Source organism: Corythoichthys intestinalis, chromosome 2 (assembly GCF_030265065.1).
Source record: "Corythoichthys intestinalis isolate RoL2023-P3 chromosome 2, ASM3026506v1, whole genome shotgun sequence".
NCBI classification, from domain to species: domain Eukaryota; kingdom Metazoa; phylum Chordata; class Actinopteri; order Syngnathiformes; family Syngnathidae; genus Corythoichthys; species Corythoichthys intestinalis.
The window spans coordinates 37,305,400-37,332,925 of NC_080396.1; the positions used below are offsets into that span (position 1 = coordinate 37,305,400).

Here is a 27,526-nt window from a genome sequence, read left to right on the forward strand (position 1 = left end):
TGCTTAGCTGAAATCTTGATACCCCTAGCATTTTTACCTTTTACCATTAGAAGAAAAACATGCTTTCCCAGACCAAAACAGATGTGAAATGTTTATTCTTCTGCTGATGAATCATTCAAAGAGTACAATTTGCATACTAACATAAGGGTCTGACACGAGACCAAAGATTTACAAGCTTATATATCAATTCATTTCAGGTTAAAAAGTTAAAAACAGGAAATAAATACAACAATATTATCATCTAGTCACTATCTTCAGACTTAAAATAGAACTTAACAGTCTAAACATTTTGATTTGTCTTTCACTCAGGTCACACGTCTGCTGTTTGGTGGTTTAAAGAAACCCTGAAGGAGGAAGAGAGAACACAGAGGAACCATGGTGGGCGGAGACAAAGGAAAATGGAGGAACAATGGAAGGAGACATAATGACGAAGCAGTTGCATTGTCACCGTTTTCATTTCCACAAAACTGTGTTCTCTTGCAGGAAGTCACATGACCACATGGTGTGACGCTAGATGACGCTCTGTTGCACTGTGTGTGTGTGGGCGTGTGTGTGTGTGTGCATGCAGAGGAATGTCAAGGTTTCAGTAGTTTATCAATCTATCTTGTTTAAGGTTTTTTCCTCAATAAGACACCTCCCTTCTATCCTCTTCTCAAAAAGAAGCCTAACACTGTACAGTCGAGTAAATATTTTAGGAAATAGGGTCAACTTCACAAGTGGAAAAACGTCCCACAAACGACACGCCGACAAAGCTCAAGACAGTCCAGCATTCATGTTTCTCACAAAGCACTCGACAACAAAAACAAAACTACACACAAGACAGTGAGAATATTTGCAAATTATAAAGTGTCAATGATTAGTGATGACAAAGGTGACAACTAAAACCATTTAGCAAAATGCGTGTCTTGGACGAATCATGTTGGAAGAACATATGTACTGTATACTTCTTTCCTTGTGCATTGGTGATTGAAAAAAAGTATATATAAAAAACAAAGTAGTGACCGAATATTTTGTCGTTTTTGTTTTTTTAATCTAAAACAAGCTTTTTTCATGTATTAGGCTCAGATAAAAAATGTATTCAATTGAAAAACAGGCTACAGGAATGAAATTGATTTTAACATTTTTGGTGACATGGAAATGTGGAAACAAGCATCAGTAAAGATACATGAACTTGTCAGTCGCTACAATCCAAATAAAGCAAGGTCCACGTTTTCTTCTCTATCGCACTTACCATATTTTCATCTTTGTAAAATGTATACTATTACACTAGAACTAAGGTAACCGCTTGTATCAGCTGTATATCAAACGTCACACAGCACACAAGATGAAAATAAGAATTAATGTTAAGTATAGTGACTATGTTGACATGTAATCAAAATCTGTCAGTAAAATCCCCTCCTTATTTCTTATTTCTTTTTTTTTATTTTTTTTTTTTTAAAAACATTTCGGAATGGCCCTGTATACATGTATTAGCATACAGGTATATTCCAAACTGTGACAGATGGATATTTGCATACTTGCATTTTTCTGTGAAGACATTTTGCAGTCCCAGGACATGTGTTGACACTCAACTTGTGCACAGAGTAAGAACATTTCCATGCAGTCATGAATAAATGGCCTGTCAAGCCATTCATTTAACAACTCCAGTGCTGGCCAAATTGCCACGACAATAAAATAATTCACAGGCTGTAGCGTTGCATCAGGAAGTACCCTTAATATTTTGGGACTAGGGATGTTAATCACCAATTTCACTCAATACATTATGATGTCCATTGGTTGGACGATACGATATTTGCCGATATTACATAGTCTGCCACGATCCAATACGTCTCTCGGGACTTCAATCGATTTAATGCAATATTATTTATGCACACATTTAACAGAATCAGTTACAGTTAACCAGGAGCAATAAAAAATACAAAGCAATTTAACAAAATGGCATAGTATCTATAATATGACAATGTCAATCAATGTTTTTCGTTCCATCAGTTAGCTTGGTTGCCTAACCAATCAATATATCAATACAAATCGATGTACTGTGACAGCTATATTTCATACAGCATCACAGAGATTAATATCATCACCTGGCCTTGGATTAACTATATATAATCATAGACAAAGAAAACTGATGAATTGCATACACCTACGCATATCCCTGCTGTTCACTGTACAAAGGTTGAAAGAGCAAACTAATAGTGATGGTGATTTGATATGACTCGAGTTTAGACTCTTGGACCCTTTATAGTCCAAAGGAAGCGTTCCGTTTGATTTTGAATTGGTGTAATAAACAATGCTTCCAGACCAAAAAAAAAAAAAACCAACAACAGTGAAAGCTATTGCAGGACCAGCAACTTCCTCCTTAAGTGTCACATTTTGTTCTACGATAGAATATGTAATCTACTCTGGTTGATGGATCATTTGCTCAATCATGGTCACTGATTGGACGATTGGTGGCGGTTAACAGGCGAACAAATCTTTACTGACGCTCATTACCAAGCGCTAAGGTTGCATAAAGTAGACCAGATCAACTACTAAAATCAAATTCTTATGTTAATATTTTTGTTGTCTCAGATTCAAAAACAACCAGTTAGAATTTAGTTTTTTTGATTTCCAACTGAAAATGGAACAAACAAATGATTATGGATTATAGAACATGAAAAAGCCATGGAGGTAGGAGAGTATGTTTATACATGTATGTGTGCATGAGTGTGTGTTTCTTCTCTAATATGAATCAGTCCGGTAGCTTTGGTGGGCCTCGGCGGTGAGCTGCGTGGTTTCTGTAGCAGAGGATGGCTGCATCACGATGGGCTCGTTGACGCCATCTGCAGGAGACAAAACGCACAAAGAGACACGCTGTGTTTCACGCAGAGTCAAGGGCTTCGCTTTTAATCAAAGCATCCCAGGCATCGCTCACCTCTCTCGTCGGCCGTCATCTGGGCCTCAAGGTCCTCAGGGGAAACGTAGAATTCAGGCTCCTGGTCCATGGGCGGCCGAGGTTTGCATTTGCCACAGCAGCAGTTGCAGCAGCAGCACAAGCAGCAGCAGAAGTAACAACCGGTGGACAAGCAGCAGAAGACAAACAAGGCCTATGGAAACAACACATATGCTGAAGATCAGTTAACGCCTTTCTCAAATACATGTCACATGTAGAAATATTATATGTTTCATGTCCTCGAAAACTGTAAAAAATAAAAAAAAGGACAGTGGTACCTCTACATACAAAGTTAATTCGTTCCAGGACCTTGTTTGTAAGTCGAAATGGTCGTATGTTGGGCAGGATTTTCCCATTAGAATACATTATAATTCCATTAATTCACTCCACAGCCCAAAAACCTATACTAAATCCTTGATAAATACTGCTGTTGCGATTCCAAATAGCAATTAAAAAGAGCAAAACAAATAAATTATGAATAAAAATCAGAACAACAATAATATAATAATAGCAATAATGGTAACAATTAGGGCAGTCAAATTTATCGCGTTAACGGATGGTAATTAATTTTTAAAAAATAATCACGTTAAAATATTTAACGCAATTAATGCACATGCCCCGCTCAAACAGATTAAAATGACAGCACAGTTTCTTGTCCACTTGTTACTTGTGTTTTTTGGTGTTTTGTCGCCCTCTGCTGGCACTAGGGTGCGACTGATTTTATGGGTTTAAGCACCATGAGCATTGTAATTATTAACATGAACATTGGTGAGCTACTAGTTTATTTTTTGATTGAAAATTTTACAAATTTTATTAAAACGAAAAAATTAAGAGGAGTTTTAATATAAAATTTCTATAACTTGTACTAACATTTATCTTTAAAGAACTACAAGTCTTTCTATCCATGGATCGCTTTAACAGAATGTTAATGCCATCTTGTTGAATTATTGTTATAATGAACAAATACAGTACTTATGTACAGTATGTTAAATGTATATATCCGTCTTGTGTTTTATCTTTCCATTCCAACAATAATTTACAGAAAAATATGGCATATTTTATAGATTGTTTGAATTGCGATTAATTACGATTAATTTTTAAGCTGTGATTAACTCGATTAAAAATTTTAATCGTTTGACAGCCCTAATAATAATACCTGTAATAGTGTAACGAATCGGTTTCTCATGTGGCTCTTGTGTCTTTTTTTTTGCTGTACCTGAATGCACTGCGGGGCTGACAAGACTGAGAAAGAGAGCGCTATTTTACTTTCTGTTTCGATCCTGGCGTCAACAGCAACGGACACTTGCCGAGTTGACGGAATAAATGATTAGAAACCTGACGAAGCTGGCGATTTCTTTGGCAATGTTACCACAGTAAGAATTGTCACCTTAATTTATAAAGACTGGCGAACGGAGGAGGACCGCCGGCCGAGATCGACATTCTACGGCCCTATTGTCGACCCAGTTCATGAATGCAAACACCATGCCATATTGACTTGCATTAGCATAGCCATTTTTGGATCCAGTGTTGATTTCTCTCTCAAGAAAATCAGCCGTGTGTCATCTCGCGGGAAAACAAAGAAACTGCGGCGCTGTCAAAAATGGTCGTATTTCGAGCATGTGTCGCATGTAGAAACAAATGGTGAGTCAAATTTTACCTCAGATGTCGAAAAGATCATGCGTCGAAGCGATCGTATGTCGAGGTACCACTGTACTGTACTGTACTGTTCGAACGCTAACTGGAAAAAAATGATTTACGTCCAAAAGCAAGTTTAAAAAAAAATTTTTTTTTTTTTTACAATGAAATTGTACTTTGAGTGTTTTTCGTTTTGTCACATAAATCCACTCCATACTGGCTATTCAACCACTTTTGTTTAAAAAAAAGAAGAAAAAAAAACAGCACACATAGTAGTGATGATTGTGTCTAATTTAGGGCACTAATCATCCATATTTGGTTATACTAAAGGGGAACGTTGACTCTACTAAGTGTTTCTTCTTAAATCTTTTTTTTACTTGCTGACAGAGGTCGCCATTTTGAGGTCTTTTCACTCTCAGGATTGTGCTAAAAATCACAGAAATGTGATGTTTAGTTGCCAGTTCTGCCTAATTGTTGCACTTTATTTACAAACACAACATAACAGAGAGACAAAATATTCAGCAACGACGAACTACACAAATCCCGGCTGACTCACATTCTACTTTCAACCACTCTGGCTCATTTTGTAATCCCCTTATGTTGCTGATATGCCATCAACACACACTACAACACCACTACGCCTGTCGCGATAACAAATTTTAGTGTGCGCTAATTTATCTAATAAATTATTGCGATATGCCATATTATTGCGCCCCCCCATTTAAAAAAACAAAACAATTTACAATAACACAGTAAGAACACAGTATATATTAATCGATCAAGTACACCCATTTAAACGCGATAAATATTTACTCTTAAATTCAAAAATATTTTTTAAGAAATCACAACTAAAAACAATGGACCATGCCTCTTAAGTAAAAGACAACAATATTAATACCGCACAGAAACACAGAATAAATAAAATGTGTTTTTCAAGAAAAAATAAATATATTGCATTTAATAACTTAACCATTTAGGCAAACGAAAACTTTTCCCTTCATAGCTTCTGCAATGGTGTTCCATAGGGATGCAACGATACAGTTAAGTCACGGTTCAGTACGATTTTCGATACGGGAGGCACGGTTTTCGATCCCATTCAATACATTTAATGCTCTTAAAAAAAAAAAAAAAAAATGTATTTTTTGTTTCGTTTTTTTTTATGTGCTTACTTCTTACTGATCTGAAGAAATTTTGTATAAAAGTGCTGAGAACAATCTTTACTGTTTGTAAAGTGAGGCGGGGCACACGGTTGATTGCTACAGCTCTCTTAGCAGCTAGGTTTACTACATGAGCAAGACATCCTATTTGTGGTCCGAATCCATCCGTGTCACATACTGAATTAACAATATTTACAGCATTTACTACATGACCAAGACATCCTATTTGTGGTCCGAATCCATTTGTGTCACATACTGAATTAACAATATTTGCAGCATTAGTCACTGGTATGGATTCTTGCCGGAACTCCAAGACGTAAAGGTCGCCACGGAACTAGAAATTTTATTTATTTATTTATTTTCATTTTTTTTGGGGGGGGGGGGGGTCAAACCTCTTAAACTACTGAAATGCAAAGAAAACTTTTAGCAGTTATTGTATTTCTATAAGAAATACAAAAACTGATTTTCATTCAAAATTGTATTTTTTCAGTGATTTGCAAAATAAAAATTAACAAAAACAGCAATAACCCCAACCTCCATCTCCTAATTTTTATTTTCCCTCATTTCCTCACATATTTAATGCCAAATCTCAATTTTAATTTCTTAAGAACATAGGATGTGTATTACAATTGAAGTTAATGTTAACATAAATTTTTTTTTTTTTTAAATAATAAAGATAGAAGTAACATACATTCAGAAAAGTAAGTAGAAATGACTTATATTATGCAGAGTGTAATGGAATATATTTTGAAGATCGCGCAAACATTGACTTTTTTTTATTTTAGATCATAAGGAAATGAATAAGTAGCCTAACATAAATGAACAAATATAAGTCCGAAGTGCACATTGACAGCTAAGATGTTCTAAACCTCCCCATCAGAGCAAATAAAACTAAATATGATAAATAAGCCTCCTCAAGTCTTTCGTTACTCAAAGATTTGATCCATTTTATGTTGCATTGCCCTTTTTTTGTCGCATCAATTCAACCTTTTTTTTTTTTTTTTGCTGCTCCAGAAAACATACACATTTGAACCAATCATAGCTAACTATCTCTGCTGATCACATGTCAGTATGTCAGCCAGTTGAAGGGATAAATGAGTCCAGGCGTTTTGCTTTGCTGCGTGCATTCGCACATTGACGTGACTCATCATCGTCAGACTCCGATAACTGCAGCTGCTGGGGAAACCTCCATGCCGTCCGTGGAATAAAATAATAAATATTGGTGGAAACAGATGAAACTTTATTATTCTTTTTGTTAACACTTGTGTATGTAAATCTGATGTTGGTAGATTGTTTTCTTCTTGGAGGTGAAATGCATGTGTGGCAGCTTAGCATTTTTTTATTTTTTTACATAGCGTTTTGACAGTTGCAGTCATATTTTCGGGATCAAAGCACTGTATACCGGAACAACATTCCGGCCCTGAACCTTGTACAGGAACTGCGTTCTAGCCCTGAATCTTATACCGGAACTACGTTCCTGACCGTTCTGGTCCACTTTCACCTCTGGTCATGCGGTTTATAATTCATCGATGTAGTATATGAACTACGTGTCCCATAATCACTCTGGGCTCACGTAGCCAATGGCATGGGACGTAGCACATCTAGTTTGCTATTTCATGATATCTAGTGTGTGCGCGCATTAAAAAATGTTAGCAAATGCCACAGCAGTCATGTCTGCTCATTACTGCACAACAGCAGCATATGACAATCGACTTTCATAAACAGGAGGAGTTTGAAGCACAGCGCTGTCAATTTGCCACTCAATGTTCATCATGTCCATTCAGCTGTCCGTTGTCAACGCGAGGTTGTTCGTAGCAGACAAGTTGATAACAATGTTTTAGCGGACTTCGTTGTAAATATCCGGTGTTGTGCTGAAAATAGCCACCCCGCGTGAAATGTCACCCCTGACGGGAGCGCCCATACATCAACAACACCCGCACGCCAGAGATGGTCCGCAGTCAATCCGGAGCACTGACGCTGCCGGTATACGTTGAACAATAGGATATAATGGGAACGATTGGCTGCGGCGCTATTTTTTGCCGGTGTTCTGTCAAAATGTGCTCCCTTATAAAAATTTTCTCCCAAAGCTTTTGTGGTGCTGAAAAAGCCCTCTTTTACATACAGTTGGACTCTCAATGTTGTCCAAAGGTGCTAACTAAACTAGATACGTCATAAACATACATGTGCAACACGAAAATGGCGTAAATTAATGCATAACGACACGGTGAAGTCGCTAACAGTGACAGAGCAGGGTGCAGTTGTTGTGTGCAGCTAACATGGTCGGATGTGTCAGAGAAATTTTCTAAATGTCTTTACATGATCAAACTTTAATAAATTTTCCTTTCTTTAAAGAAAGTTTGTAGTGTTTACTTTGGAATCGCTGCATTCGCGGCCATTTTTAACGTTACGCGCAAAGTAGCAATTTTTGATGGGTTGAAAAATTTGTCAGAACACCGGACCTGGAACGAAGATGCATTTTGCGCAGTTGGTAACAAGGAATCTGAACTTTTAACAGCACGTCTGCCGCATGCACGCACGCGAGGCAAAAATTCGCAGCGGAAAAATTACCGCCTTCATTTTTATTTATCGTGCGATAAATGGAATTATTGCATATTGCGACAGGCTTAGACACTACCCTGAGATTACGTTCAATGGTTAATTTATTATGATTTTAAAAATAGTGATTAATCTTGATGTATTAACTAAAATTGAATAGTACAACACTGGTGCGCCTGTGCTAGCCAAAAGGAATTCAGTTCCAGCATTGATGACATCAAAAGCAAGCAGTACCTTGGCCCACCAACTGGACAGGACAAAGTAGGTGTTGACATTCTCCTCTCCAAACTGCTCGGCCACATAGAGGCCCAGGGAGCCGTACTTGTCGTAGATGTTCTTCTTGGTGCCGTCGCTCAAAATGGCATGAGCGTTGTTTATTTCTTTGAACTTCTCAGCCGCTTCTGGATTGTCAGGATTTTTATCTGGGTGAAACTTTAATGCCAGTTTCCTGCAAGAAAAAAAAAAGAATCACAATGAATGCAGAAGCTAACAACAATTTTATATGGTGGTCACAGACAGATTACCTGTAACATTTCTTGATGTCCTCAGTTGTTGCATTCTTGTCGACTCCCAAAACCGCGTACAATGATTCTCCTGACGTGGACAGAGCTCTCTGTCTCTGCTGCTCCATCGCCCTTCACCTGACAGACAAAAATAAGTACAGTAGCCCTCTCAAACATTGATTTTCAGTAAGAACGAAAGAGATCTATTTTCAAAACATCCACACTCTATATGGAGACATCCAAAAAGCCATATTTATTCTTGGCCGTGTTCAATTTACAGTGTCCATACTAGGCCTGAACGATATATCGTTTAAACATCGCCATCGCGATGTGCGCATGTGCAATAGTCCCATCGCAAGGACGTGCGATAGTTTTTTTATTTCATTTTTTTAAATCCACAAACGTTTGTTTTGAGGAAGGAGAGGGAAAAAAAGCGCACAGCTTCTTTCCCTTCAGCAAGTCATCGGCTCCTCCCCCTCCCCCTGCAACAGCGGAGTGGAGGGAGGAGGGGCCGAACAGCAGAGCGGAGGGAGGAGGGCCCGTTCTCAAAGTGAAAGCAAGCAATCAACATGTTGGAGGAGCAAGGAAGACTGTATCCAAAAGGAGTTTTGGAAGTATTTTGGCAAGAACAAGACTATAAGGGACAAAAAACAGCCCTGTCGACAGTGCCTCGCCATGGTTGCCTCAACAAGAAGTAATCTGTCAAACATGTGGGACCATTTAAAACGCAGGTATCTATGCATTCCTGCTACGAGCTCCCCATCAGAGGCTTTTTAGCACAGGTGGGAACATTGTTACGTGCCAACGTTCTTGTCTCAAGCCTGCTATAGTGGATAAACTAATAGTCTTGGCCAAAAACCTATGAGACCCAGTTGAGAATTGCTGAGCAAGGAAGGTGGACGATATGCAGACAAATACATAACACAGCTGAAGGAATGTCTTTTCTTCTTTTTATTCATGTGACAGCTATCAGGAAGGCAGGAAATTTGGGAGTTAAAATGGTTCTGTTATTCATCACAGTTATTTGCAGTTATTCAGTTCAATTATTTACAAGTTCAATTGAGTTTGTTTCTTTTATATTTAAATTTATTGTAAACCGTATTTTTCAAATAACTATATATAGTACAGCTGCACATAAAGTTTTGATACTTAATATTTTTGTTGAAATATTTTTACAACTTTGTTGCCGTTTTGCAGTTTTATATTGTTATATTTTGTGTAAACAACTCAGGGGACTAATGCACTTGCACTTTTATTAGTCAGATTTAATATTTAAGTTCAAATATGTTGACAACTTTGTTGTTTAACTGAGGTTTTTATGTATTGTTATAGTTTGTGAACTCTTTTGTCATATTTAATATTTTTGTTCAAATATGTTGACAACTTTGTTGTTTTACTGAGGTTTTTATTTATTGTTATAGTTTGTGAACAACTCTTTTATTTGTCATATTTAATATTTTTGTTCAAATATGTTGACAACTTTGTTGTTATTTTACAGAAGTTTTTATTTATTGTTATATTTTGTCAAAAACTTAGGGGACTAATGCACCTGCTCTTTTATTTATCATTTAATGTATTTGCTGCTGTTGAAGTGTAAAATATTGTATTCAATAAATGATCTATTTTGTGCAGACATGACTTCCTGGATACCTTCATACAGAAATCTTCATCATTCACAAATTAAACGGTATTATATGAATACACTGTGGTCACGGTGTGTTATGTAAAGTATTTCCAAACAGCTATTCAAGTCATTTAGTGAAAATTTCTTTAAAAAAGATAGATCTTTTTTTTTTTTTTAATATCGCAATATAATATCGCAATATATTGCAAACCTAAAAAAAATCGCAACAATAGTTTTTTCCAATATCGTTCAGGCCTAGTCCATACAAATCTTATCTAATCTCCACTTCACACTCCACAATACTACAGTCTACTAGCACCATTTTATGAAGGTTAGTACTATTTGGTTAATTGATAATGAACTCATTAGCTGTCATTCACGGCCATAGATGTCTAATCAATTTTAACTAGGAGGGCTAGCATTGATCATTCAGGATAGCAAGGAGGTACACGCATGCGCACGTAAAATTCCTTGTCAGATAGGCTTACTGCAAGAAAACGGTCAATCACGTCACTGTTTTGTCTGAAATCACGATTTTGATCAGAAAACAGTAAATCTTGTTGTTCCTCAATTTACAGGCTTTATTTCTTTCAACTGCTATCCCTCGAACTAATGGGAGAAGTTGGTTTGCTCAGTGGAAGGTTGACTGGCATTTGGTATGAGGAAGTATACCAGACCTACAATGTGAAATGCGTAATTTAAAAAAATAATAAACATTTGCTTCATTTTAGGGCATGAACATAGTCTGTGATGCAAAGATGTGACAAAATTAGAATGTAGACATGAAAACAAAAAAAGGAACACTGTGAAATGAAATGAGTTTCATTTTCCAATGTGAAAATCAACAGCAAAAGGCAAAATTATTTGAACTGAATTTAAACTCTGGAAGAAATTTGAACAGGAATTCACTTAGATGTTAGCTTTCTAGGTTTTTAATTCGTTTTAAAAAATGGCTTCATTATGAATTTCCGAAGTTCCAAGAATGCACCTGTGAAACTTCTGGGGTTCAGTACCTTTAGCAAGGTGAAGAATAGGCATGTGCCTATATGATATTCTGACGGTATGATAACCTTAAGCCAAAATATCACAGTTTCACAGTATCGGCAATTGCAATTACACCTAAAAAAATATGTTACTTTGAGGTATAAAAAAAAAAAAGAAAAAGAAAAAATAAACAACATTTTTCCATTGAACAGGATTTTTATTTTTCAAAACATAATTGCAAATTGGAACATAAGTATAATGTTAAGTTAAAAAATATATATTCTCAATAAAATTAAAATAAATGCAGTCATTTAGGTGAGCCCACACCCACAGCTCAACATTATTACCAACAGAAAAAAAAAATTGAATTATTTTTCATAAAAAGCACATGTGCATGACTCGTATTATGTTTACATTATACACACACTGTCTTTCTCAACATAGACAGTTGCCAGTGAGAGAAGACACACTAAACACGCTGGAGTTAACTCTCGTAGCTGGTGGGAAACGTTCATGACCGTGTTTACAGGAGAGAGAAACTTTGGGCACCTAATGATTCGATTACGATTCAGAGGCTACGATTCGATTATAAATAGTGTATTCATGACCCCCCCCCCCCCCCAAGCTATTAGCTGTTTTTAATGTTTCGTACATTAGTTACAAAAATTGTAAAAAAAAAGCATCTCAAGCTTAAACAAACAACTATTTCAGTATCAAGTCCCCTTTCAGTATCAGCAGCTTTAAACTCCATGCAATTAATTTAATGTTGTGAATCAACCTTTAAAGTTGTTAAAATTGCTCCCATTATTCCATAATTTCCCTTCTGTCCACTTTCGACATGTGAAAGTTTTAAAACTGTTTCATCATTTGAAAATAGATTCAAGTCAAGATTTTGCCGATTAAGGCGTATTTTAGATAAAAAGTTAATTAGGTTCGCTTGGAAGGTTCGCTGCAACAGCCTTCCAGGGAAGTCTACTGCTTTAGGATGGCGGCTGTTTACTAACGTCGTCGAGCCTGTCATTTCACATCGAGTTTTTTATACATGTGATATCTACCATTGCCTTATGTGGACGTAGTTTGTAGCGGCTGTCGGCAGCAGTCAGGTATTATTTCTTTATCTAGCAGCATGAGTTGAGCCAGTGCTGTGAGTTGAGCATTGTCATTATGATGTAATGACAAGCATGATGTTTCCTCTCGGTCCGTTCCTCATTGCGTCCTGAAGACCGTGTTGACTGTGTTTTAATTCCGCTTTTTAAAAAAATCTTTTTTTTTTTACATATTTCAATAATCGGAATTTGGATGTTTACGAATCGTTCTCGAATCTTCCACGGCTGAATCGGGAATGATCTAAGAATCGGAAATTTCGCACACCTCTAGTGTTTACTAATCTTTAATTTTGTATAAATACGAAATCATATTGGAGGTATTGCCTCCTTGGCAGCCACCCTCCGCAAGCTTGTTTTACATGTTGGTTGACCATCCACCCCTAAGCCGCGGCCGTTTGTAACTTTTCTGTAGCCAAATTATTCCCATGCCAGCGATTTCATTTTCTTCAATGGGGGAAAAAAGTTCAGAGGTTTCACCTCCTCCAGCCACTGTGTAGCACAGCTGACTCACTGACACTGAGCAACAACCGGTGGGGGAGGGTTGAGCCTTGCAGCTGCAAGCGAGGGGTTTCTCCAAGCATTTTTGTGACATAAAAAGATGACTGATGGTTTAGAGATGGTATGACGGAAAATGTTTGCGGTTTTGAAACCTTCACATTTTCATACCACGGTATACCTTGAAACCGGTAATCGGCACACGTCTAGTCAAGACCCAACGTACTAGATTTATAGAACAAACTAAACTGTTGGTATGTTTGACGATGAGCGTGAGTGGCTATTTTCTATTTGTGTCCTTCGATTGACAGGCATCCAGTTCAGATTATATACCCTTTGCCCATATTCAGTTGGGATAAAATCCAGCAGGCCCTTGTGAGGAGAGGCAGAACAGAGAAATGAATCGGATAGACAATTTATAAGCTTGAGAACTCTAGGGATGTTCATGCAGCACCTTGTTAGTATACAAGAATACACTTAAAAAACAATTTGACAGTGCACTTTTTTTAATTAAAGGGATTAGGGCTGCAGCTATCGATTATTTTAGTAATCGATTATTCGATGAACTAGTTAGTTCGAATAATCGAGTAATCGGATAAGGAACATAAACAAATTAAAATACCTGACCTGAACCTTAAACGGTATTTAAAAAATAAGTAAATGAGAATATATATACAACAAAAGAACAATTGGCTAACTTACATAAAAGTCTGCTACCTTAAATGCTCTGAAATGCCAACTTTTTTTTTTTTTACAATGTTCTTAACAAATAGTTCAAACACATATTCCCACCAAAAAACAGCTAAATATACATTTAAACAAAATTACAAATGCATTAAAAATTGTTTTAGCTCGAACAAACACCTTATGTTGGTCCTAACAGGGAGAAGCTGCATACAGCCATGTGAAATGAGGCATACTAGAGGGCAGTGTATCCACCCAAATTAATAAAACTAAATGCAAACACTTCAAAATAAAACAAAATAAAAACATTACAACACCACTTTAATTAAACGAATACTCGAAGCAGCAAAATTTAATTTGAATATTTTTTTCTCATCGAATACTCGAGTTAATCGATTAATCGTTGCAGCACTAAAAGGGATACAAATTGAAAATCCGATTCAATTACCCCCCTCAAAAAAAAATAAATAAAAAAACATCGAACAACTCATATATAGTAAAGTTAGTTGGAACTATTACAATTAATATCCCTTATTATGTTAGCTTCTACAGGATTTATCATGTACAAATCGGAACAAATATAAATCAATAAATCAGCATTCTTGGGCACTAAACAACTCGTCATTATTGATGCTGGGATGGGATAAATAACGACTAAGAGAATTTTATACACTTCTCAAGCAAACTTTGACAACAGCTGATTTGTGACATGACTTACAACACTCGTTGGTCTACAGTGTTTTAAGATAGATTAAGAAGAGTGCAACTAAGAATAGAAGCAGGTTTGTGTGATCCACTTGGAAGGCTTAGCATTAAATGCTAACATATTGTACACACACAATCAATTTAATATTCATAGCAAAAACTGTTCCGACGCAGCAGACCCCATCTCATCATGTGAGGATTCAAGTTTCTCCTTGGAAAGTAAAAAATGTGTAAAAACGCCGAGTTGAGAAGCGCCGGGCTGATATTTGAAGTACTTTCAACAGACTAGCGGCTAGGCGGCTCTCCCGGAGAGCCGCTCACTGAGCGGCGAGTGACAGGCGAGACATGAGAGACAAGCGCTCTTTAGAGCCGATAATCTCCAGAGCCTTTATCACGTTCTGGTTAGCCCGCTAGCATTAAATAGCTCACTAATCCAAGGACGGCCAACAGAAGTGTTAGCCTATATGCTAACTCCGAGGAGGAAAAATACGCACCGATTTATCTCGCGCAACCCTCCGAGGATGTTTTCCGCCTTCTTTCAAGCCAATGTCCGAATCCTTGTGGATTGTCAAAAGTCTGTCATCATCCCAACAGGCACCGGAGGGCCCACTAAATACGAACAGCGAGCGGCTAGCGTTTACACCGGCAGCGTGCCCGCGAGGAGCCGTCAATCATTCTCAGCGGACGCGAGCACGGCTACAAACCCGCCTGCTTCCTCCCTCTTCCCCCGTCTTCGGGCGCGCGCTTTGCCTTCTGTTGCCGGAAGCGCGCCTCAACGTAAACGAGGAGGAAAATAAAGTAACCCGCATTTGTATGGAATGCTGCTTTTCTCTAGTTTTACAGGCGGCAGGGACATAATTAAAGTTGCTTATGAATAATAATGAAAAACTATTTTTACTTAGAAATCTAATATGTTGATGAAATTACACCGTAACTCCCCAAAGTGAAGGTCGCCGCGGAGCCAGAAATTTTATTCTTTTTTTTTTTTTTTTTTTTGGGCGGGTGGGTCAAAACTACTGAAATGCAAAGAAAACTGATTTGGTCAGTTATTTCTAAAACACATACAAAAACTGATTTTCATTCTTTTTTTTTTCAATGATTTGCAAAATAAAAGTTACCAATTTTTCAGTCTCCTAATTTTTATTTTCCCCTCATTTCCTCACATACTAAATGCCAAATCTCAATTTTAACTAAAGAACATATGATGGATATTATAATTGAAGATAATGTAAACATTTACTTTTTGTTGTGTTTTTTAATAATAAAGATATAAGTAACATACAGTTAGAAAAATAAGTACAAATGACTTATATTATGCAGAGTGAAATGGAATATATTCTGAAGATCGCACAAAATTGACTTTTTTAATCATACGGATATGAATAAGTAGCCTAACATAAATGAACAAATATAAGTCCAAATTGCACATTGACAGCTAAAATGTTCTGAACCTCCCCATCAGAGCAAATAAAACTAAATATAATAAATAAGCCACCTTAACTATTACTTCCTGTAAAAGATTTGATCCATTTTCTGTTGCATTGCCTTTTTTTTGTTTTGCTTCAGAAAACATGCACATTTGAACCAATCAGAGCTAACTATCTCTGGTGATCACATTTCAGTATGTCAGCGAATTGAACGGATAAATGAGTCCAGGCGTTTTGCTTTGCTGCTTGCATTCGCTCATTGACGTGACTCGTCATCGTCAGACTCTGATAACTACAGCAGCTGGGGAAACCTCCATGCCGTCCGTGGAATTGAAATAAATAATAAATATCAGTGGAAACGGATTACCCTACACAAGCACTTTATTATGCTCGCTGTTAACACTTGTGTATGTAAATCTGATGTTCGTAGACTGTTTTCTTCTTGGAGATGAAATGCATGTGTGGCAGCTTTGTATTTTTTTGTTTTTACATAGTGTTTTGACAGTTGCCGTCATATTTTCTGAATCAAAGCACCATATACCGGAACAGCGTTCCGGCCCTGAATCTTATATCGGAACTGCGTTCCCGCTCTAAATCTTATACCGGAACTGCGTTCCTGACTGTTCCCGCCCACTTTCACCCATGGTCCTAAGGCGAACATATCCAGGGGCCCTCTCCATGGGTCAGGGGTTAAAAAGGTGAGAAGAGTATGGTGGAAATATGTTCCGGTACACTAGGGCTATCCTAAACGACAAATTTTCTCCTGATCGGTCAGCAACTTTCTTTTTTTTAAATTTTTTTAACTAATTTAGCAATGAATTTTTTGTTGACGCTTATTAATTCACAAAAGTATTATGGAACAATTAAATTCTTTATTAAAGTACAAATAATCATGTAAATAACAATTAATCACAAATAAACAATGAGGTTAAAAGCTGATAGCATTTACTAGTGCAAAAGAATGGAAAGTAAACAGATTCAGAACACTGACTTTTCATTGTCTATCTAGCATTATTATTATAGTATACTACTATATATTAGTATAATAATTATAATAATTATTCATTGCCAATCATATTTGTCATAAAGAATGTCATTTGAAAGCTATTCTTATTGTAGAATCTGTATTCTGTAGTATTTACTTTACATATTATAATATTAATCCTGAGGTATGTTGAATTAATTCCAGAAATCGTTATTTATATGACGGACATGACATGCTTTTATTTTGAAATGTTCACCGGAGTTACTTTCGCTAAACCGCTAACCGAAAGCTTTACACTCCGTAAAAAAACATTCTTCATCATTGCTTGTGGTGTCACTAATAGATTTATAATTTTTTTTCCGTTAGTAAATGCTGTTAACCAGCTGTTGAGTGTTATTGCATGACTGATTGGAACTGTATGAGGTTAAATGCTGATAGAATTTACCAGTGCAAAAGAATGGAAAGTAAACAGATTCAGGTCACTGACTTTGCCTTTCCAACATTTTTCAAAACAATAAAAAAAAATAATTCTAGCATTATTATTATTATAGTATACTAGTATATATAATAGTAGTATAATAATTATAATAATTATTCATTGCCAATCATATTTGTCATAAAAAGTGTCATTTGAAAGCTATTCTTAGTGTAGAATCTGTATTCTGTAGTATTTACTCAGTGCATGTGTGTGGGAGAGAGACAATATAAATACAGCATTCAAATGGCTCTCTTTTTTGTTTGGTTATTTGTTTGGTATGCTGACATAATTATACATGACGAATAGTTGGGGGTGCTGCTGGCTCCGGTGGCCCAAGCCCCTGCTCGTTGAGGCAAGGGCAGCTGGTTGGGGGCCCCCTACTGGTTGGGGGCCTAAGGCGATCGCCTACTTCGCCTGAATAGTAGATCCGCCTATGATGCTTTAGAAAGCAAAGCTACCCATCAGGGGCAGAGTTTGTTGGGGTGCGGGTGGTGCACCTGGGCCATGCTATATGGTCATTCCCTGGTTAAAAACACAGTCTGAGTGGTTGTCTGAACCATTCACATATGTTTGAGAAATTGTCAAGTGTCTCCTGTCTGCCAATGGGGGCTGCTGAAACACTCAGTGTTTTTTTGTTGTTTTTTTTTTTGTTTTTTAAACCTGTCCTTTTCAGCTGCATAGACATGGATAATAGGAATCTTAGTGGCCCTCTGGTCTAAACAGTTTTAATGTATCTCATGGGAGTTTGGTATACTGAAAGCAGCACACAGGAAGGGGTTATGGGCGGACAAAAAAGAAGGAAGCAGACAGAAGAGGAGAAGAACAAACCACAACGAGAAATACATTATGACACGCCTATGCTACCTATGAACATATAGTGGGGGAAAGGGTCCACCATCATTCCCCCGGGACCAGGGCTGTCCCCCATACCATCCGCGCCACTATCAACCAGCCCTCCGGGAAGGGATGAGGGGACACGCCATCGCCCCACCCAGCACACCAACCCACCGCCGCAACCCCCCAACCAACATGGCACACTACGAGACCCCCACGGCCCACTAGGCCCGGGGCAGAAAAGGATCCCCATCTGGATGGAGTGACACCCTGCCGCGACGCCTGCAATCAGAGAAAGAGAGAGGAAGATGGGAGCAGGGGAATGCAGAGAGTTCAACGAGTTTCTTAAAGAGGGTACATTTCCAGCCGTTTGAGACAGCCACGAAACAAAGCTTATATTAAGTCATGTATGAAATATATTGCTTTCACAAATCAACTCAAGGTAAAATTGTTCCTTGAATGTGCTGTAGAATTATACCATATGCCAGAAAATTAGGTGATAACTTGGTGCGTGGGCCTGCCTGATCTAATTCTTTTAATTAGGGAGGACTAGCTGTGAATGCTCATCTTTTAGTGCCATTGACGGCGCAAGATGTCAATCCATTTTGAGTGGGTGGGGGCGAATTAACATTTATTCTGGTAATGCTCAGAGTCAAAATGGTTTGGATGTCTAGAACTGTCAATGGCAGCCAATAAGTTACCAAGGAAGTGAACCTTTTCTAGTTATACTGTATGCACAATTATTAAAAAAAAAAAAAAAAAACGGAAAAGAAAAAAAAAAGTTTTACAATATAATTAAATATCAATAAAAAATGCTTGAAAAATTAAAATAAAATACCTTAATTTTTGGACAATAACTCACTAATTTACCCTCCTCACATTTAGCTGCAAGTCTTTTGGTAAATTTCCCAGGATATAATGTGGACACCTGCGGTTTACAGGCCAGTGCGTCTTACTGTATATATGAGCAAATGCTTTCTTGTAAAATTTGGTGGCTGCTGCTAATGGTCTGGTGCATTTTATAGTGTGAAAATGACAACTTTAAGGAATACAGTAGAAGGCAAACACTTCGAATAAAGCAGTTTTTCCAATACAATGTTTTTCCTGACAGCAGGGCTTATTTAGAATAGAATATTTGTCATTATATACCGTATAGTACATTATTGTAGCATCATTTTTCATAACCAAGGCAGTTTCAAGAAAATTTGGGTTGAAAATGCCCAGAATTTCCCTATTCAAGCTATTTTGCTCATTTTGGCTGGATATACATGATTGTTCACAGTAAATCTTCAAGAAATAAGCTCGAATGCCGTAAAATACTGGTCCGAGATACTTAGGGGTTCCTCCCAAAATAAATGTAAGTAAATTCTGACAGTCTGTGTTTGGCTGATTTCAGCAGCTTGGCACGCCATAAAGCCAGCAATATGACACCTTGCATCATCAGCACTGCCAAGATGAGTAGGCATGTAGCCAACACACATTGGGCAAGTACTTGCAAAACAAGGCGTGCAATGATGTCACCGTCACCGTTTTGAAATCTGATCATTTACACAGCAGTTTGACTGACAAAAGCAATTGCAATCAAATGACAAAGCACATAGATGACAGGCTTCAAACAGGTCACATAATCATGCTATGCACGGAACAATGAAGAAATAAAATAAAAATTCAATTCTACCAAAGGTCAACTATAAGCAAATAAAGAAAGGAAGTTTGATATATTTTGAGGTTTAATTTCAAAGTACATGAAAACCATGTTGAAAATGTGGTTAGCATAGTGTAACAACAACACATGTGAATACATAAAAGTTTAATGTGGTGCTCATTTTCACGTTTCGTGACCACACATCATTCCAGTCAAAAGTATGTTTCAGGATGTCATTCGACAAAGAAGGCTGTAATACTGCGACATTGCCAGAAGACCACCAAGTATTTGTGAGGTATTTGGGGACTGCCATGATATGCAGCTATAACATTAAACACACCATTAGAATTTCAATGTGCAAGTGATTGTAGTGTAAGTGCAAGTGCGCGCACACACTGGAGCACCCTGTAGATATCAAATATAAAATAGACAATAAATATTCAAATAGATATAAATTAACTCATTAAACACCACCCGCCACCATTTATTTTCACCCGAGGAATGTGACGCTAAGACGGCATGCGCATGTGTGTAACTGGCTAGGCGGCTGGGCAGCCGTGTGTGCCCACACTGCCACTAACTGACAGAACTTTGGTGAAGGGGGTGGGACGACCGTTGATGATTACGTGGCGGATGCACCCATGGAAGCTAGGTAGACTTGGTGACGCAGCAACTGCATCTGTTGGACATGACGAGTTATTATCAATATGATGAAATGCGAAGCCCACAATTGTTTACGGATCGAACAATACGAACCAGGAAGTCCTCCCACGTAAACTGCCTCTCTGGTCCCTGCCGATGGGCCATGTCTGGGTCCGGGACCACGTTGACTGACTGCGTCCACATGGAGCCGGAGGATGTTGTTCTTCTTCATCACTGAATACCAAGAGAATGGCATGAGCCGTCCAAGTGATGGGATTGGCGGCATCGAAGATGTGTCACTCACCTGCGATGGTGTGCCAGCGCCCATTGCAGAGAGCCTCCTCTGGTGCTAATGATAAAGAGGCATCACTACTGCCGCTGTTCATGGACACAATCACCTGAACACCATGTTAGCGTTAAAATGACAATGACATCAAGATATGAGTTTTTAGATATAATCCTCTGAAATGTCACCTCTCCCCTGTGCATTGTCAACGTCAGATGCTGGCCGGACATTGTCCCAGCATGCAACAGCAGGCCGGAGTCGGACAGTGGACGCACTTCCAGTCTGATTTCCAGGTTCCCATCCAGGACGAGCAGCTCATCTGGATAATGGGCAGGAGTCTTGAGTCATCGCAGGATGACGCGAGCAAGAGCGGTGAAAAGATGGCTTCTTACCTAAGACCACATGTCCTCCCTCGCCTGTGAAGAAGGCGCCAGGTTGCAGATGCTTCTGGAAGCAAGGGACCACACCCTGGCTGTGTGAGGGGCTTCCTGCCGGTCTCTCGTTCAGCATCAGGTCACGGAGGCAACCGACGAAGCCAGGAGGGGTGGCAGACATTGGAGATTGTTGTGGCAGTCCTCCTACATACAATGGTGCGCTGATGTGTCTGCGGTGACCAGCAGGAATCTTCCTAGACTGAGCGCCGAGGCCATCCACGACCAAGCTGATTTTGTCTATGCCACACTTAATGAACACCTGAAGACATGATCAAATCCTAAGCATTCATTCGACAGTGGCAGAATTGTTGAACTCACCGTGTGCCATCGCTTGTCATTTATCTTGGTGCGACTGCGCAGGTTGACCTTCCTCTTCCTGCCCAGCGAAAGGATCAAATGACCCTTTGACACACCCAGTGTCAGGACGCCGTCCGACGCGTAGAGGATCAAACCTTCCGATGAATTGATCCTCACGGCGAACGAGATGTGAGGCCTGAGGAGCGGATGTAGTTCATAACTATGCCAAAACTATGATGAACATTATTATAGGAAGAAGAATGGATGAATAAATAAATATATATAAATAAATAATAGATGGGCTGAGACATTTGAAGAGTAACACTTTCTGTTTTAAAGTTTAACAAAATAGGTGATTTTTTTTTTTTTTTACCAGCTTGCAAGCTAACAGCCTGCATGTAAGGTAACCATTATTCTTCAATTGGAAACGCATACGCTACCAAAAATGAAAATAAAATAAATTAAATTATGATGTATAAAGTGCCCTCCATAATTATTGGCACCCCTGAAAAAGATGCCTTGGTCTCACACAAAAATACACACGGTCCCAGGCTTCAACTGGGACCATGTGCTTTGGTCAGATGAGACCAAGATTGAGCTTTTTGGCAACAAACACTCTAAATGGGTCTGGCGTGCCACGAAAGATGCGCATGCTGAAAAGCACCTCCCACCATACCCACTGTGAAGTATGGGGGTGGGTCAGTGATGCTGTGGGGCTGTTTCGCTTCCAAAGGCCCTGGGGACCTTGTTAGGGTGCATGGCATCATGAATGATTTGAAATACTAGGACATTTTAAATCAAAATCTGTTGCCCTCTGCCCGAAAGCTGAAGATGGGTCGTCACTGGGTCTTTCAGAAAGACAATGACCCTAAACATATGGCCAAATCTACACAGAAATGGTTCACCAGACACAAAATCAATCTCCTTCCATGGCCATCTCAGTCCCCAGACCTTGTTTTGTTGGTAAAAGGGGGTTGTACAAAGTATTAACACCAGGGGTGCTAATAATTGTGACATACATTATTTGATGTCAAATATTTTTTTCTTTATGTGGGATTTTTTTCCCCACTGAATGAATGCACTTGTATTGAAGGTTGGATTTTTCCCTTTTTTTTTTTCCATTAAGGTCCTATATTATTTGAATAAAAAAATATATATTAGAAGCTAAAAAACACATCTTTTTCAGGGGTGCCAATAATTTTGGAGGGCACTGTATGTACACGTAAACAGTGTTAACACTCACTTGGAGCTCAGTGAAGCAGGAACTGAGTCATAGCGTTGGTAGCTTAGCGTTGAGCCGCTAAATTGCACTGCCCCAACTTCCGGCTTCACCAGCACCCCCTGGCATGACTCCCTAGTGTTGCGACTGCGTGACCCAGATGGCTTCTTGTTCTTCCCCTGAAAAATGAACAGGGACCGCTGTGTGTTTATCTCCACGCAGTAGTGCTTCTAAATCATAATTGAACCAAGGCACCCATTTGACATTAAATCAATGAAATCCAGATGTGTTCAAGCACTTTTAACAGCATATGGTTGTGTTCAAGATTAATTAATCAAACCTCGCACTATTTTAAGTGCCTCAGGTTAACATTTTGTGAGTCATCCACAGCACAACAATGTGTCAAAGCTATAGTAAAGAAAAATGGACAGAATTTCCATTGAACTTCAGTCTGAATATGACTGTCTAACTGACTTATTCTAAACACAGCTACACCATAAGTTATCTCAGGTATTTTCATCTCTCCTCTCAAAATATGTTTTTTCATGACTGGGTTCTATTGTAAACAGATCACAACCATGGAAAAAGTTATTAGATTATTTACCTAGGTTTCATTTTTGCACAGTATATGCAATTCTCTAAGTACATGATGTGTGTGCATGCATACCTTTGACTTGCTGGTGTGTTTGGATGGTGCGGCAACAATCTGCTGGGGCTTGGAGGCGGCAGGACAGTCCAGAGGAACGTTGATGTTGTCTCTGGCCTTCAGCAGGTTCACCACCATCTGAGGACTGGTCACCCTGATGATAAGCATATTTGAGAGCTGTTATTTTTCTGTTTCCTGCATTTTCTGAGTTAAATCAAACATCCTCGTGTTGTCATGCACTGCTTTTCATACTGCAGCTGTAGTGACATGATCACAATGATGATTCTGTTTAGTTGTTTATTTAATGATTCATCACAATATTGATACTTGATCCATGGTCCTCTGAAATGGACATAAACTTGGAATTTATTTTGTGTATTCTCACTATATTAGCTCTATAATTTCGATATATATGGAAGAAAATTTAACTTTATTTGTTCAACACAAAACAAATGACTCCAGCTGTCATTGGTGTTAACTGTTTTGTGTCAGTGTCTACTGGCTAAAATGTTGACTTTATTGGCTGACAAAGGTCACATGGAACAGCTTAGTCTGGGCGTTTCACCTGCCGCAAAGCCACTAACACAAAGCTTATAATACAAGTTTCCAGGATTTAAATATTGACTGCTTTCGCTTTGGGCTGTATGTCTGGATCCGTATAGGACAGCTTCTGGGTTTGCAAGTTAGTGACCACTGGTATAGCACACGTGATGTAAATTGTACAGATCAATATTAATGCAGAGAAATACAGTATATAAATTCTGTGCAATTGTTTCGACAGAACAGTGTATTTGATTATAATACAATACAGTACTAAATTGTAGGGTTGTTGCGATCATGTTTTTTTTGCTCCCAATCCGATCCCGATCGTTTTAGTTTGAGTATCTGCCGATCCCGGTATTTGATGATCCGATTGCTTTTTTTTGCTCCTGATTCAATTCCAATCATTCCCGATAATTTTTCCCGATCATATACATTTTGGCAATGCATTAAGAAAAAAATGAATAAAACTCGGACGAATATATACATTCAACATACAGTACGTAAGTACTGTATTTGTTTATTATGACAATAAATCCCCAAGATGGCATTTACATTATTAACATTCTTTCTGTGAGAGGGATCCACCGATAGAAAACTTGTGACTTTGTATATTGTGACTAAATATTGCCATCTAGTGTATTTGGTGAGCTTTCAGTAAATGATACTGTGGCCATCCCAAATGCATGATGGGAAGTGGAACCATGATGGGAAGTGGAACCATGACTGTGCGTCGTGCTAGCAATTGATACATCTTCTCTGCGTTGGGGAATAAGTTATGGTGTTAAGATAAAGATCAATTGCCACCTTGCTTCCCCACATTGCTTCCCATGATATTCCTAATCATAGGGAGAGGGACTGCAAGGCTTTAGCCAATGAAAAGTAGTCTCCAAAGGCTGCCAAAATTCACTCTACTCATATTGCGCTGCCTTTTATCTCTCAATAGACCCTACCCACCGACGTCATAAAACCACGTGCTCGCTGTATGGTTCCGCCCACTTGTCCGTCATTTTGTCTCTGTATTAGCATTGGTTTCAATTGATCGAGGAATTTAAAATGCATTTCATGGAAGACCCGGTGCTTTCTGATGCCGTAAACTCACTGGATGTGTTGCATAAAAGGCGTTATGTGGAAAAGCTTCGTTCTATACAGTCGCCAGATCCATATTTGATGCCCAAATCGATGTTTTTCGACCCACTGTCTTCGCCCTGTCTGCCTGACATCTGCTACGCTGATATTATCTTGTCCACACAAAATCAGCCTATTCTCACGAAAATTTGAAAAACTTCAAGAGCTTGGAGGCTTATAAATACTTCGTTGCTGGTTGGGTGAAACAGTTCCTCGTCCACGAAAATTCGGCAGGAATCTATCTTGTGCTTGGAAAGGTGAGTTACGAAATTTTCAATTCAAAATCTTTTGTTATTGCTAACATCCACTGTCAAGTCTAATGTATTTCATGTCGTTTGTAAATGGAGTTAAGGCTTTTAATGTTTATATGGTTTAGCGATAGCACTCTCACTACATACATACGTGTATGTTGTCGGCGATTAGCCTAGCAATGATCTTAATTGTGGTTATTTGTCAGCCCAAAACCCTCTAAGTATATCTTAAATGCATCTTACCGGATATAAAATGACTACTACATAGTCTGTGGTGATTTTTTGGTGCCCAGTTTTCACGTTGAATTGCAGCCGTCCATTTCGCTCTCCTCTTTGGATCCCTCGGAATACGGTAAAACTTCAAGTCTCTCCTTCCATCTTCTCTGTTAGTGCAACCAACAGCCACACACGCCTTCACCATTTTGATTATTAATGTTAACGAGCAGAAAAACACGCCGTAAATAGGAGGAATGTACGTAGCCGTAACAGGTCAACACGATGTGTTGCCGGACAATTGGGCGGTACCATTCAGGAGAGCGGAGTTGTGACGTATACAGACCCTATCCACGTGACGTCACAACTCCGCTCTCCTGACTGGTGCCGCCCACTTGTCCGGCAACACATCGTGTTGACCTGTTACGGCTACGTACATTCCTCCTATTTACGGCGTGTTTTTCTGCTCCTTAACATTAATAATCAAAATGGTGAAGGCGTGTGTGGCGGTCGGTTGCAATAACAGAGAAGATAGATGGAGAAGACGGAGAGACTTGAAGTTCTACCGGATTCCGAGAGACCCGGAGAGAAGAGAGCGAGATGGGCTGCTGCAATTCGACGAGAAAACTGGGCTCCAAACGATTACCACAGATTATGTAGTAGTCATTTTATATCTGGTAAGATGCATTTAATATATATTTAGAGGGTTTTGGGCTGACAACCACAATTAAGATCATTGCTAGGCTAATCGCCGACAACATACACGTATGTATGTAGTGAGTGCTATCGCTAAACCATATAAACATTAAAAGCCCTAGCTCCATTGACAAATGACATGAAATACATTAGACTTGACAGTGGATGTTAGCAAGAACAAAAGATTTTGAATTGAAAATTTCGTAACTCACCTTCCGAGCACAAGATTCCTGCCGAATTTTCGTGTACGAGGACCTGTTTCACCCAACCAGCAACGTAGCATTTATAAGCCTCCAAGCTCTTAAAGTTTTTCAAACTTTCGTGAGAATAGGCTGATTTTGTGTGGACAAGATAGTTGTAAATATCAGGGTCAGGCAGAGACGGTGAAGGCAGCCGGTCAAAAATCATCGATTTAGGCATCAAATATGGATCTGGCGACTGTATAGAACGAAGCTTTTCCACATAACGCCTTTTATGCAACACATCCAGTGAGTTTACGGCATCAGAAAGCACCGGGTCTTCCATGAAATGCATTTTAAATTCCTCGATCAATTGAAACCAATGCTAATAGAGAGACAAAATGACGGACAAGTGGGCGGAGCCATACAGCGAGCACGTGGTTTTATGACGTCGGTGGGTAGGCTCTATAGGTAAAACGGCATCATTACAGATTGAGCGCGACAATGAGTGAGGGGGTCGTGCAGCGCATACATTAATTGCTTTAAATATTTTAACGTGACACATTTATTAACAAATTAATTGCCGCCATTACCGAGATTTTTTTTTTTTACCCTACCTTAAACCTAATCTAAAGACTCTGGATTGCAGATTCCGATACTTTGAAAATGACGTGATCGATCGGGTCATCTCTACTAAATAGATATTGAAGCACTACAGCAGGGGTCACCAAATCTGGACCTCAAGGCCACCTATGCAGCCGTGTTTTCCATGTCTCCCTCCTTCAACACACTCAAACAATCAGGATCATTATCAGGCTTCTGGAGAGCTTGCTGATGAGTTTATCATTTGATTCAGGTGTTTTAGGGTTAGACCTATACTGCACTACAGTATTGACCTAAGTGGGTGACAGTGGTTGCAGGACTGCCTTGGCAAAAAGGCCATTCGCTTGAATCCAGACTGATAAGGCAGGCACGTTGACTTGACGAGTGCAATGAGAAGATCGAAGGATCTTTAATCTCACCTCTTGATGAAGAGATTACTAATGCAGCCCGTCAGGTTGCTCAGGCCTTGATCGGGCATTCCTCCCAAGAAGGTGTGCCCCTCCAAGCTGGCTGTCAAGCTACGCTCTCTCGTGTCCAGCAAGACACCATCCTTGGACTTCTCCAGCACATCGTCCATGTACATGCGCAATCTAAGCAAGTAAGAAGAGGTTAGCGCAAGAAGGTGAACTACCGTTATGTACC

At 38.9% G+C, this 27,526-nt stretch overlaps 2 protein-coding genes across 4 annotated transcripts in view; both read right to left on the reverse strand.

The window, feature by feature from the left end:
* Positions 1–50: 50 nt before the first annotated feature.
* LOC130912238 (dnaJ homolog subfamily C member 5-like) lies at positions 51–15,118 on the reverse strand. Its single transcript, XM_057830165.1, has 5 exons — positions 14,876–15,118; positions 8,805–8,921; positions 8,515–8,728; positions 2,915–3,086; positions 51–2,822 (listed from the first exon to the last, which is right to left on the reverse strand). Exons 2-5 carry the CDS (start codon positions 8,909–8,911, stop codon positions 2,722–2,724), a joined length of 594 nt encoding a protein of 197 aa, XP_057686148.1. The 5' UTR covers positions 8,912–8,921; positions 14,876–15,118; the 3' UTR covers positions 51–2,721.
* A 4,699-nt stretch (positions 15,119–19,817) lies between these two features.
* lama5 (laminin, alpha 5) overlaps positions 19,818–27,526 on the reverse strand; it is a 92,009-nt gene continuing 84,300 nt past the window's right edge. For all 3 annotated transcript variants that reach the window (XM_057824000.1, XM_057824010.1, XM_057823991.1), the window contains 9 exons: positions 27,304–27,474; positions 23,296–23,428; positions 22,653–22,807; positions 21,431–21,605; positions 21,071–21,371; positions 20,867–20,997; positions 20,697–20,790; positions 20,507–20,626; positions 19,818–20,429 (listed from right to left, as the gene is read on the reverse strand). In XM_057824000.1, coding sequence (XP_057679983.1) covers positions 20,290–20,429; positions 20,507–20,626; positions 20,697–20,790; positions 20,867–20,997; positions 21,071–21,371; positions 21,431–21,605; positions 22,653–22,807; positions 23,296–23,428; positions 27,304–27,474 — 1,420 coding nt within the window. In that variant the 3' untranslated portion in view covers positions 19,818–20,289. The remainder of the gene's footprint in view (positions 20,430–20,506; positions 20,627–20,696; positions 20,791–20,866; positions 20,998–21,070; positions 21,372–21,430; positions 21,606–22,652; positions 22,808–23,295; positions 23,429–27,303; positions 27,475–27,526) is intronic.

Excerpts from the sequence above, each read along its gene's own strand:
- LOC130912238 (XM_057830165.1), bottom strand. The coding sequence starts at position 8,911 with ATGGAGCAGCAGAGACAGAGAGCTCTGTCCACGTCAGGAGAATCATTG. Across the intron at positions 8,729-8,804 it reads GACATCAAGAAATGTTACAG|GAAACTGGCATTAAAGTTTC; the intron begins GTAATCTGTCTG and ends TTTTTCTTGCAG. Across the intron at positions 3,087-8,514 it reads TGTCCAGTTGGTGGGCCAAG|GCCTTGTTTGTCTTCTGCTG; the intron begins GTACTGCTTGCT and ends TTGTTTCCATAG.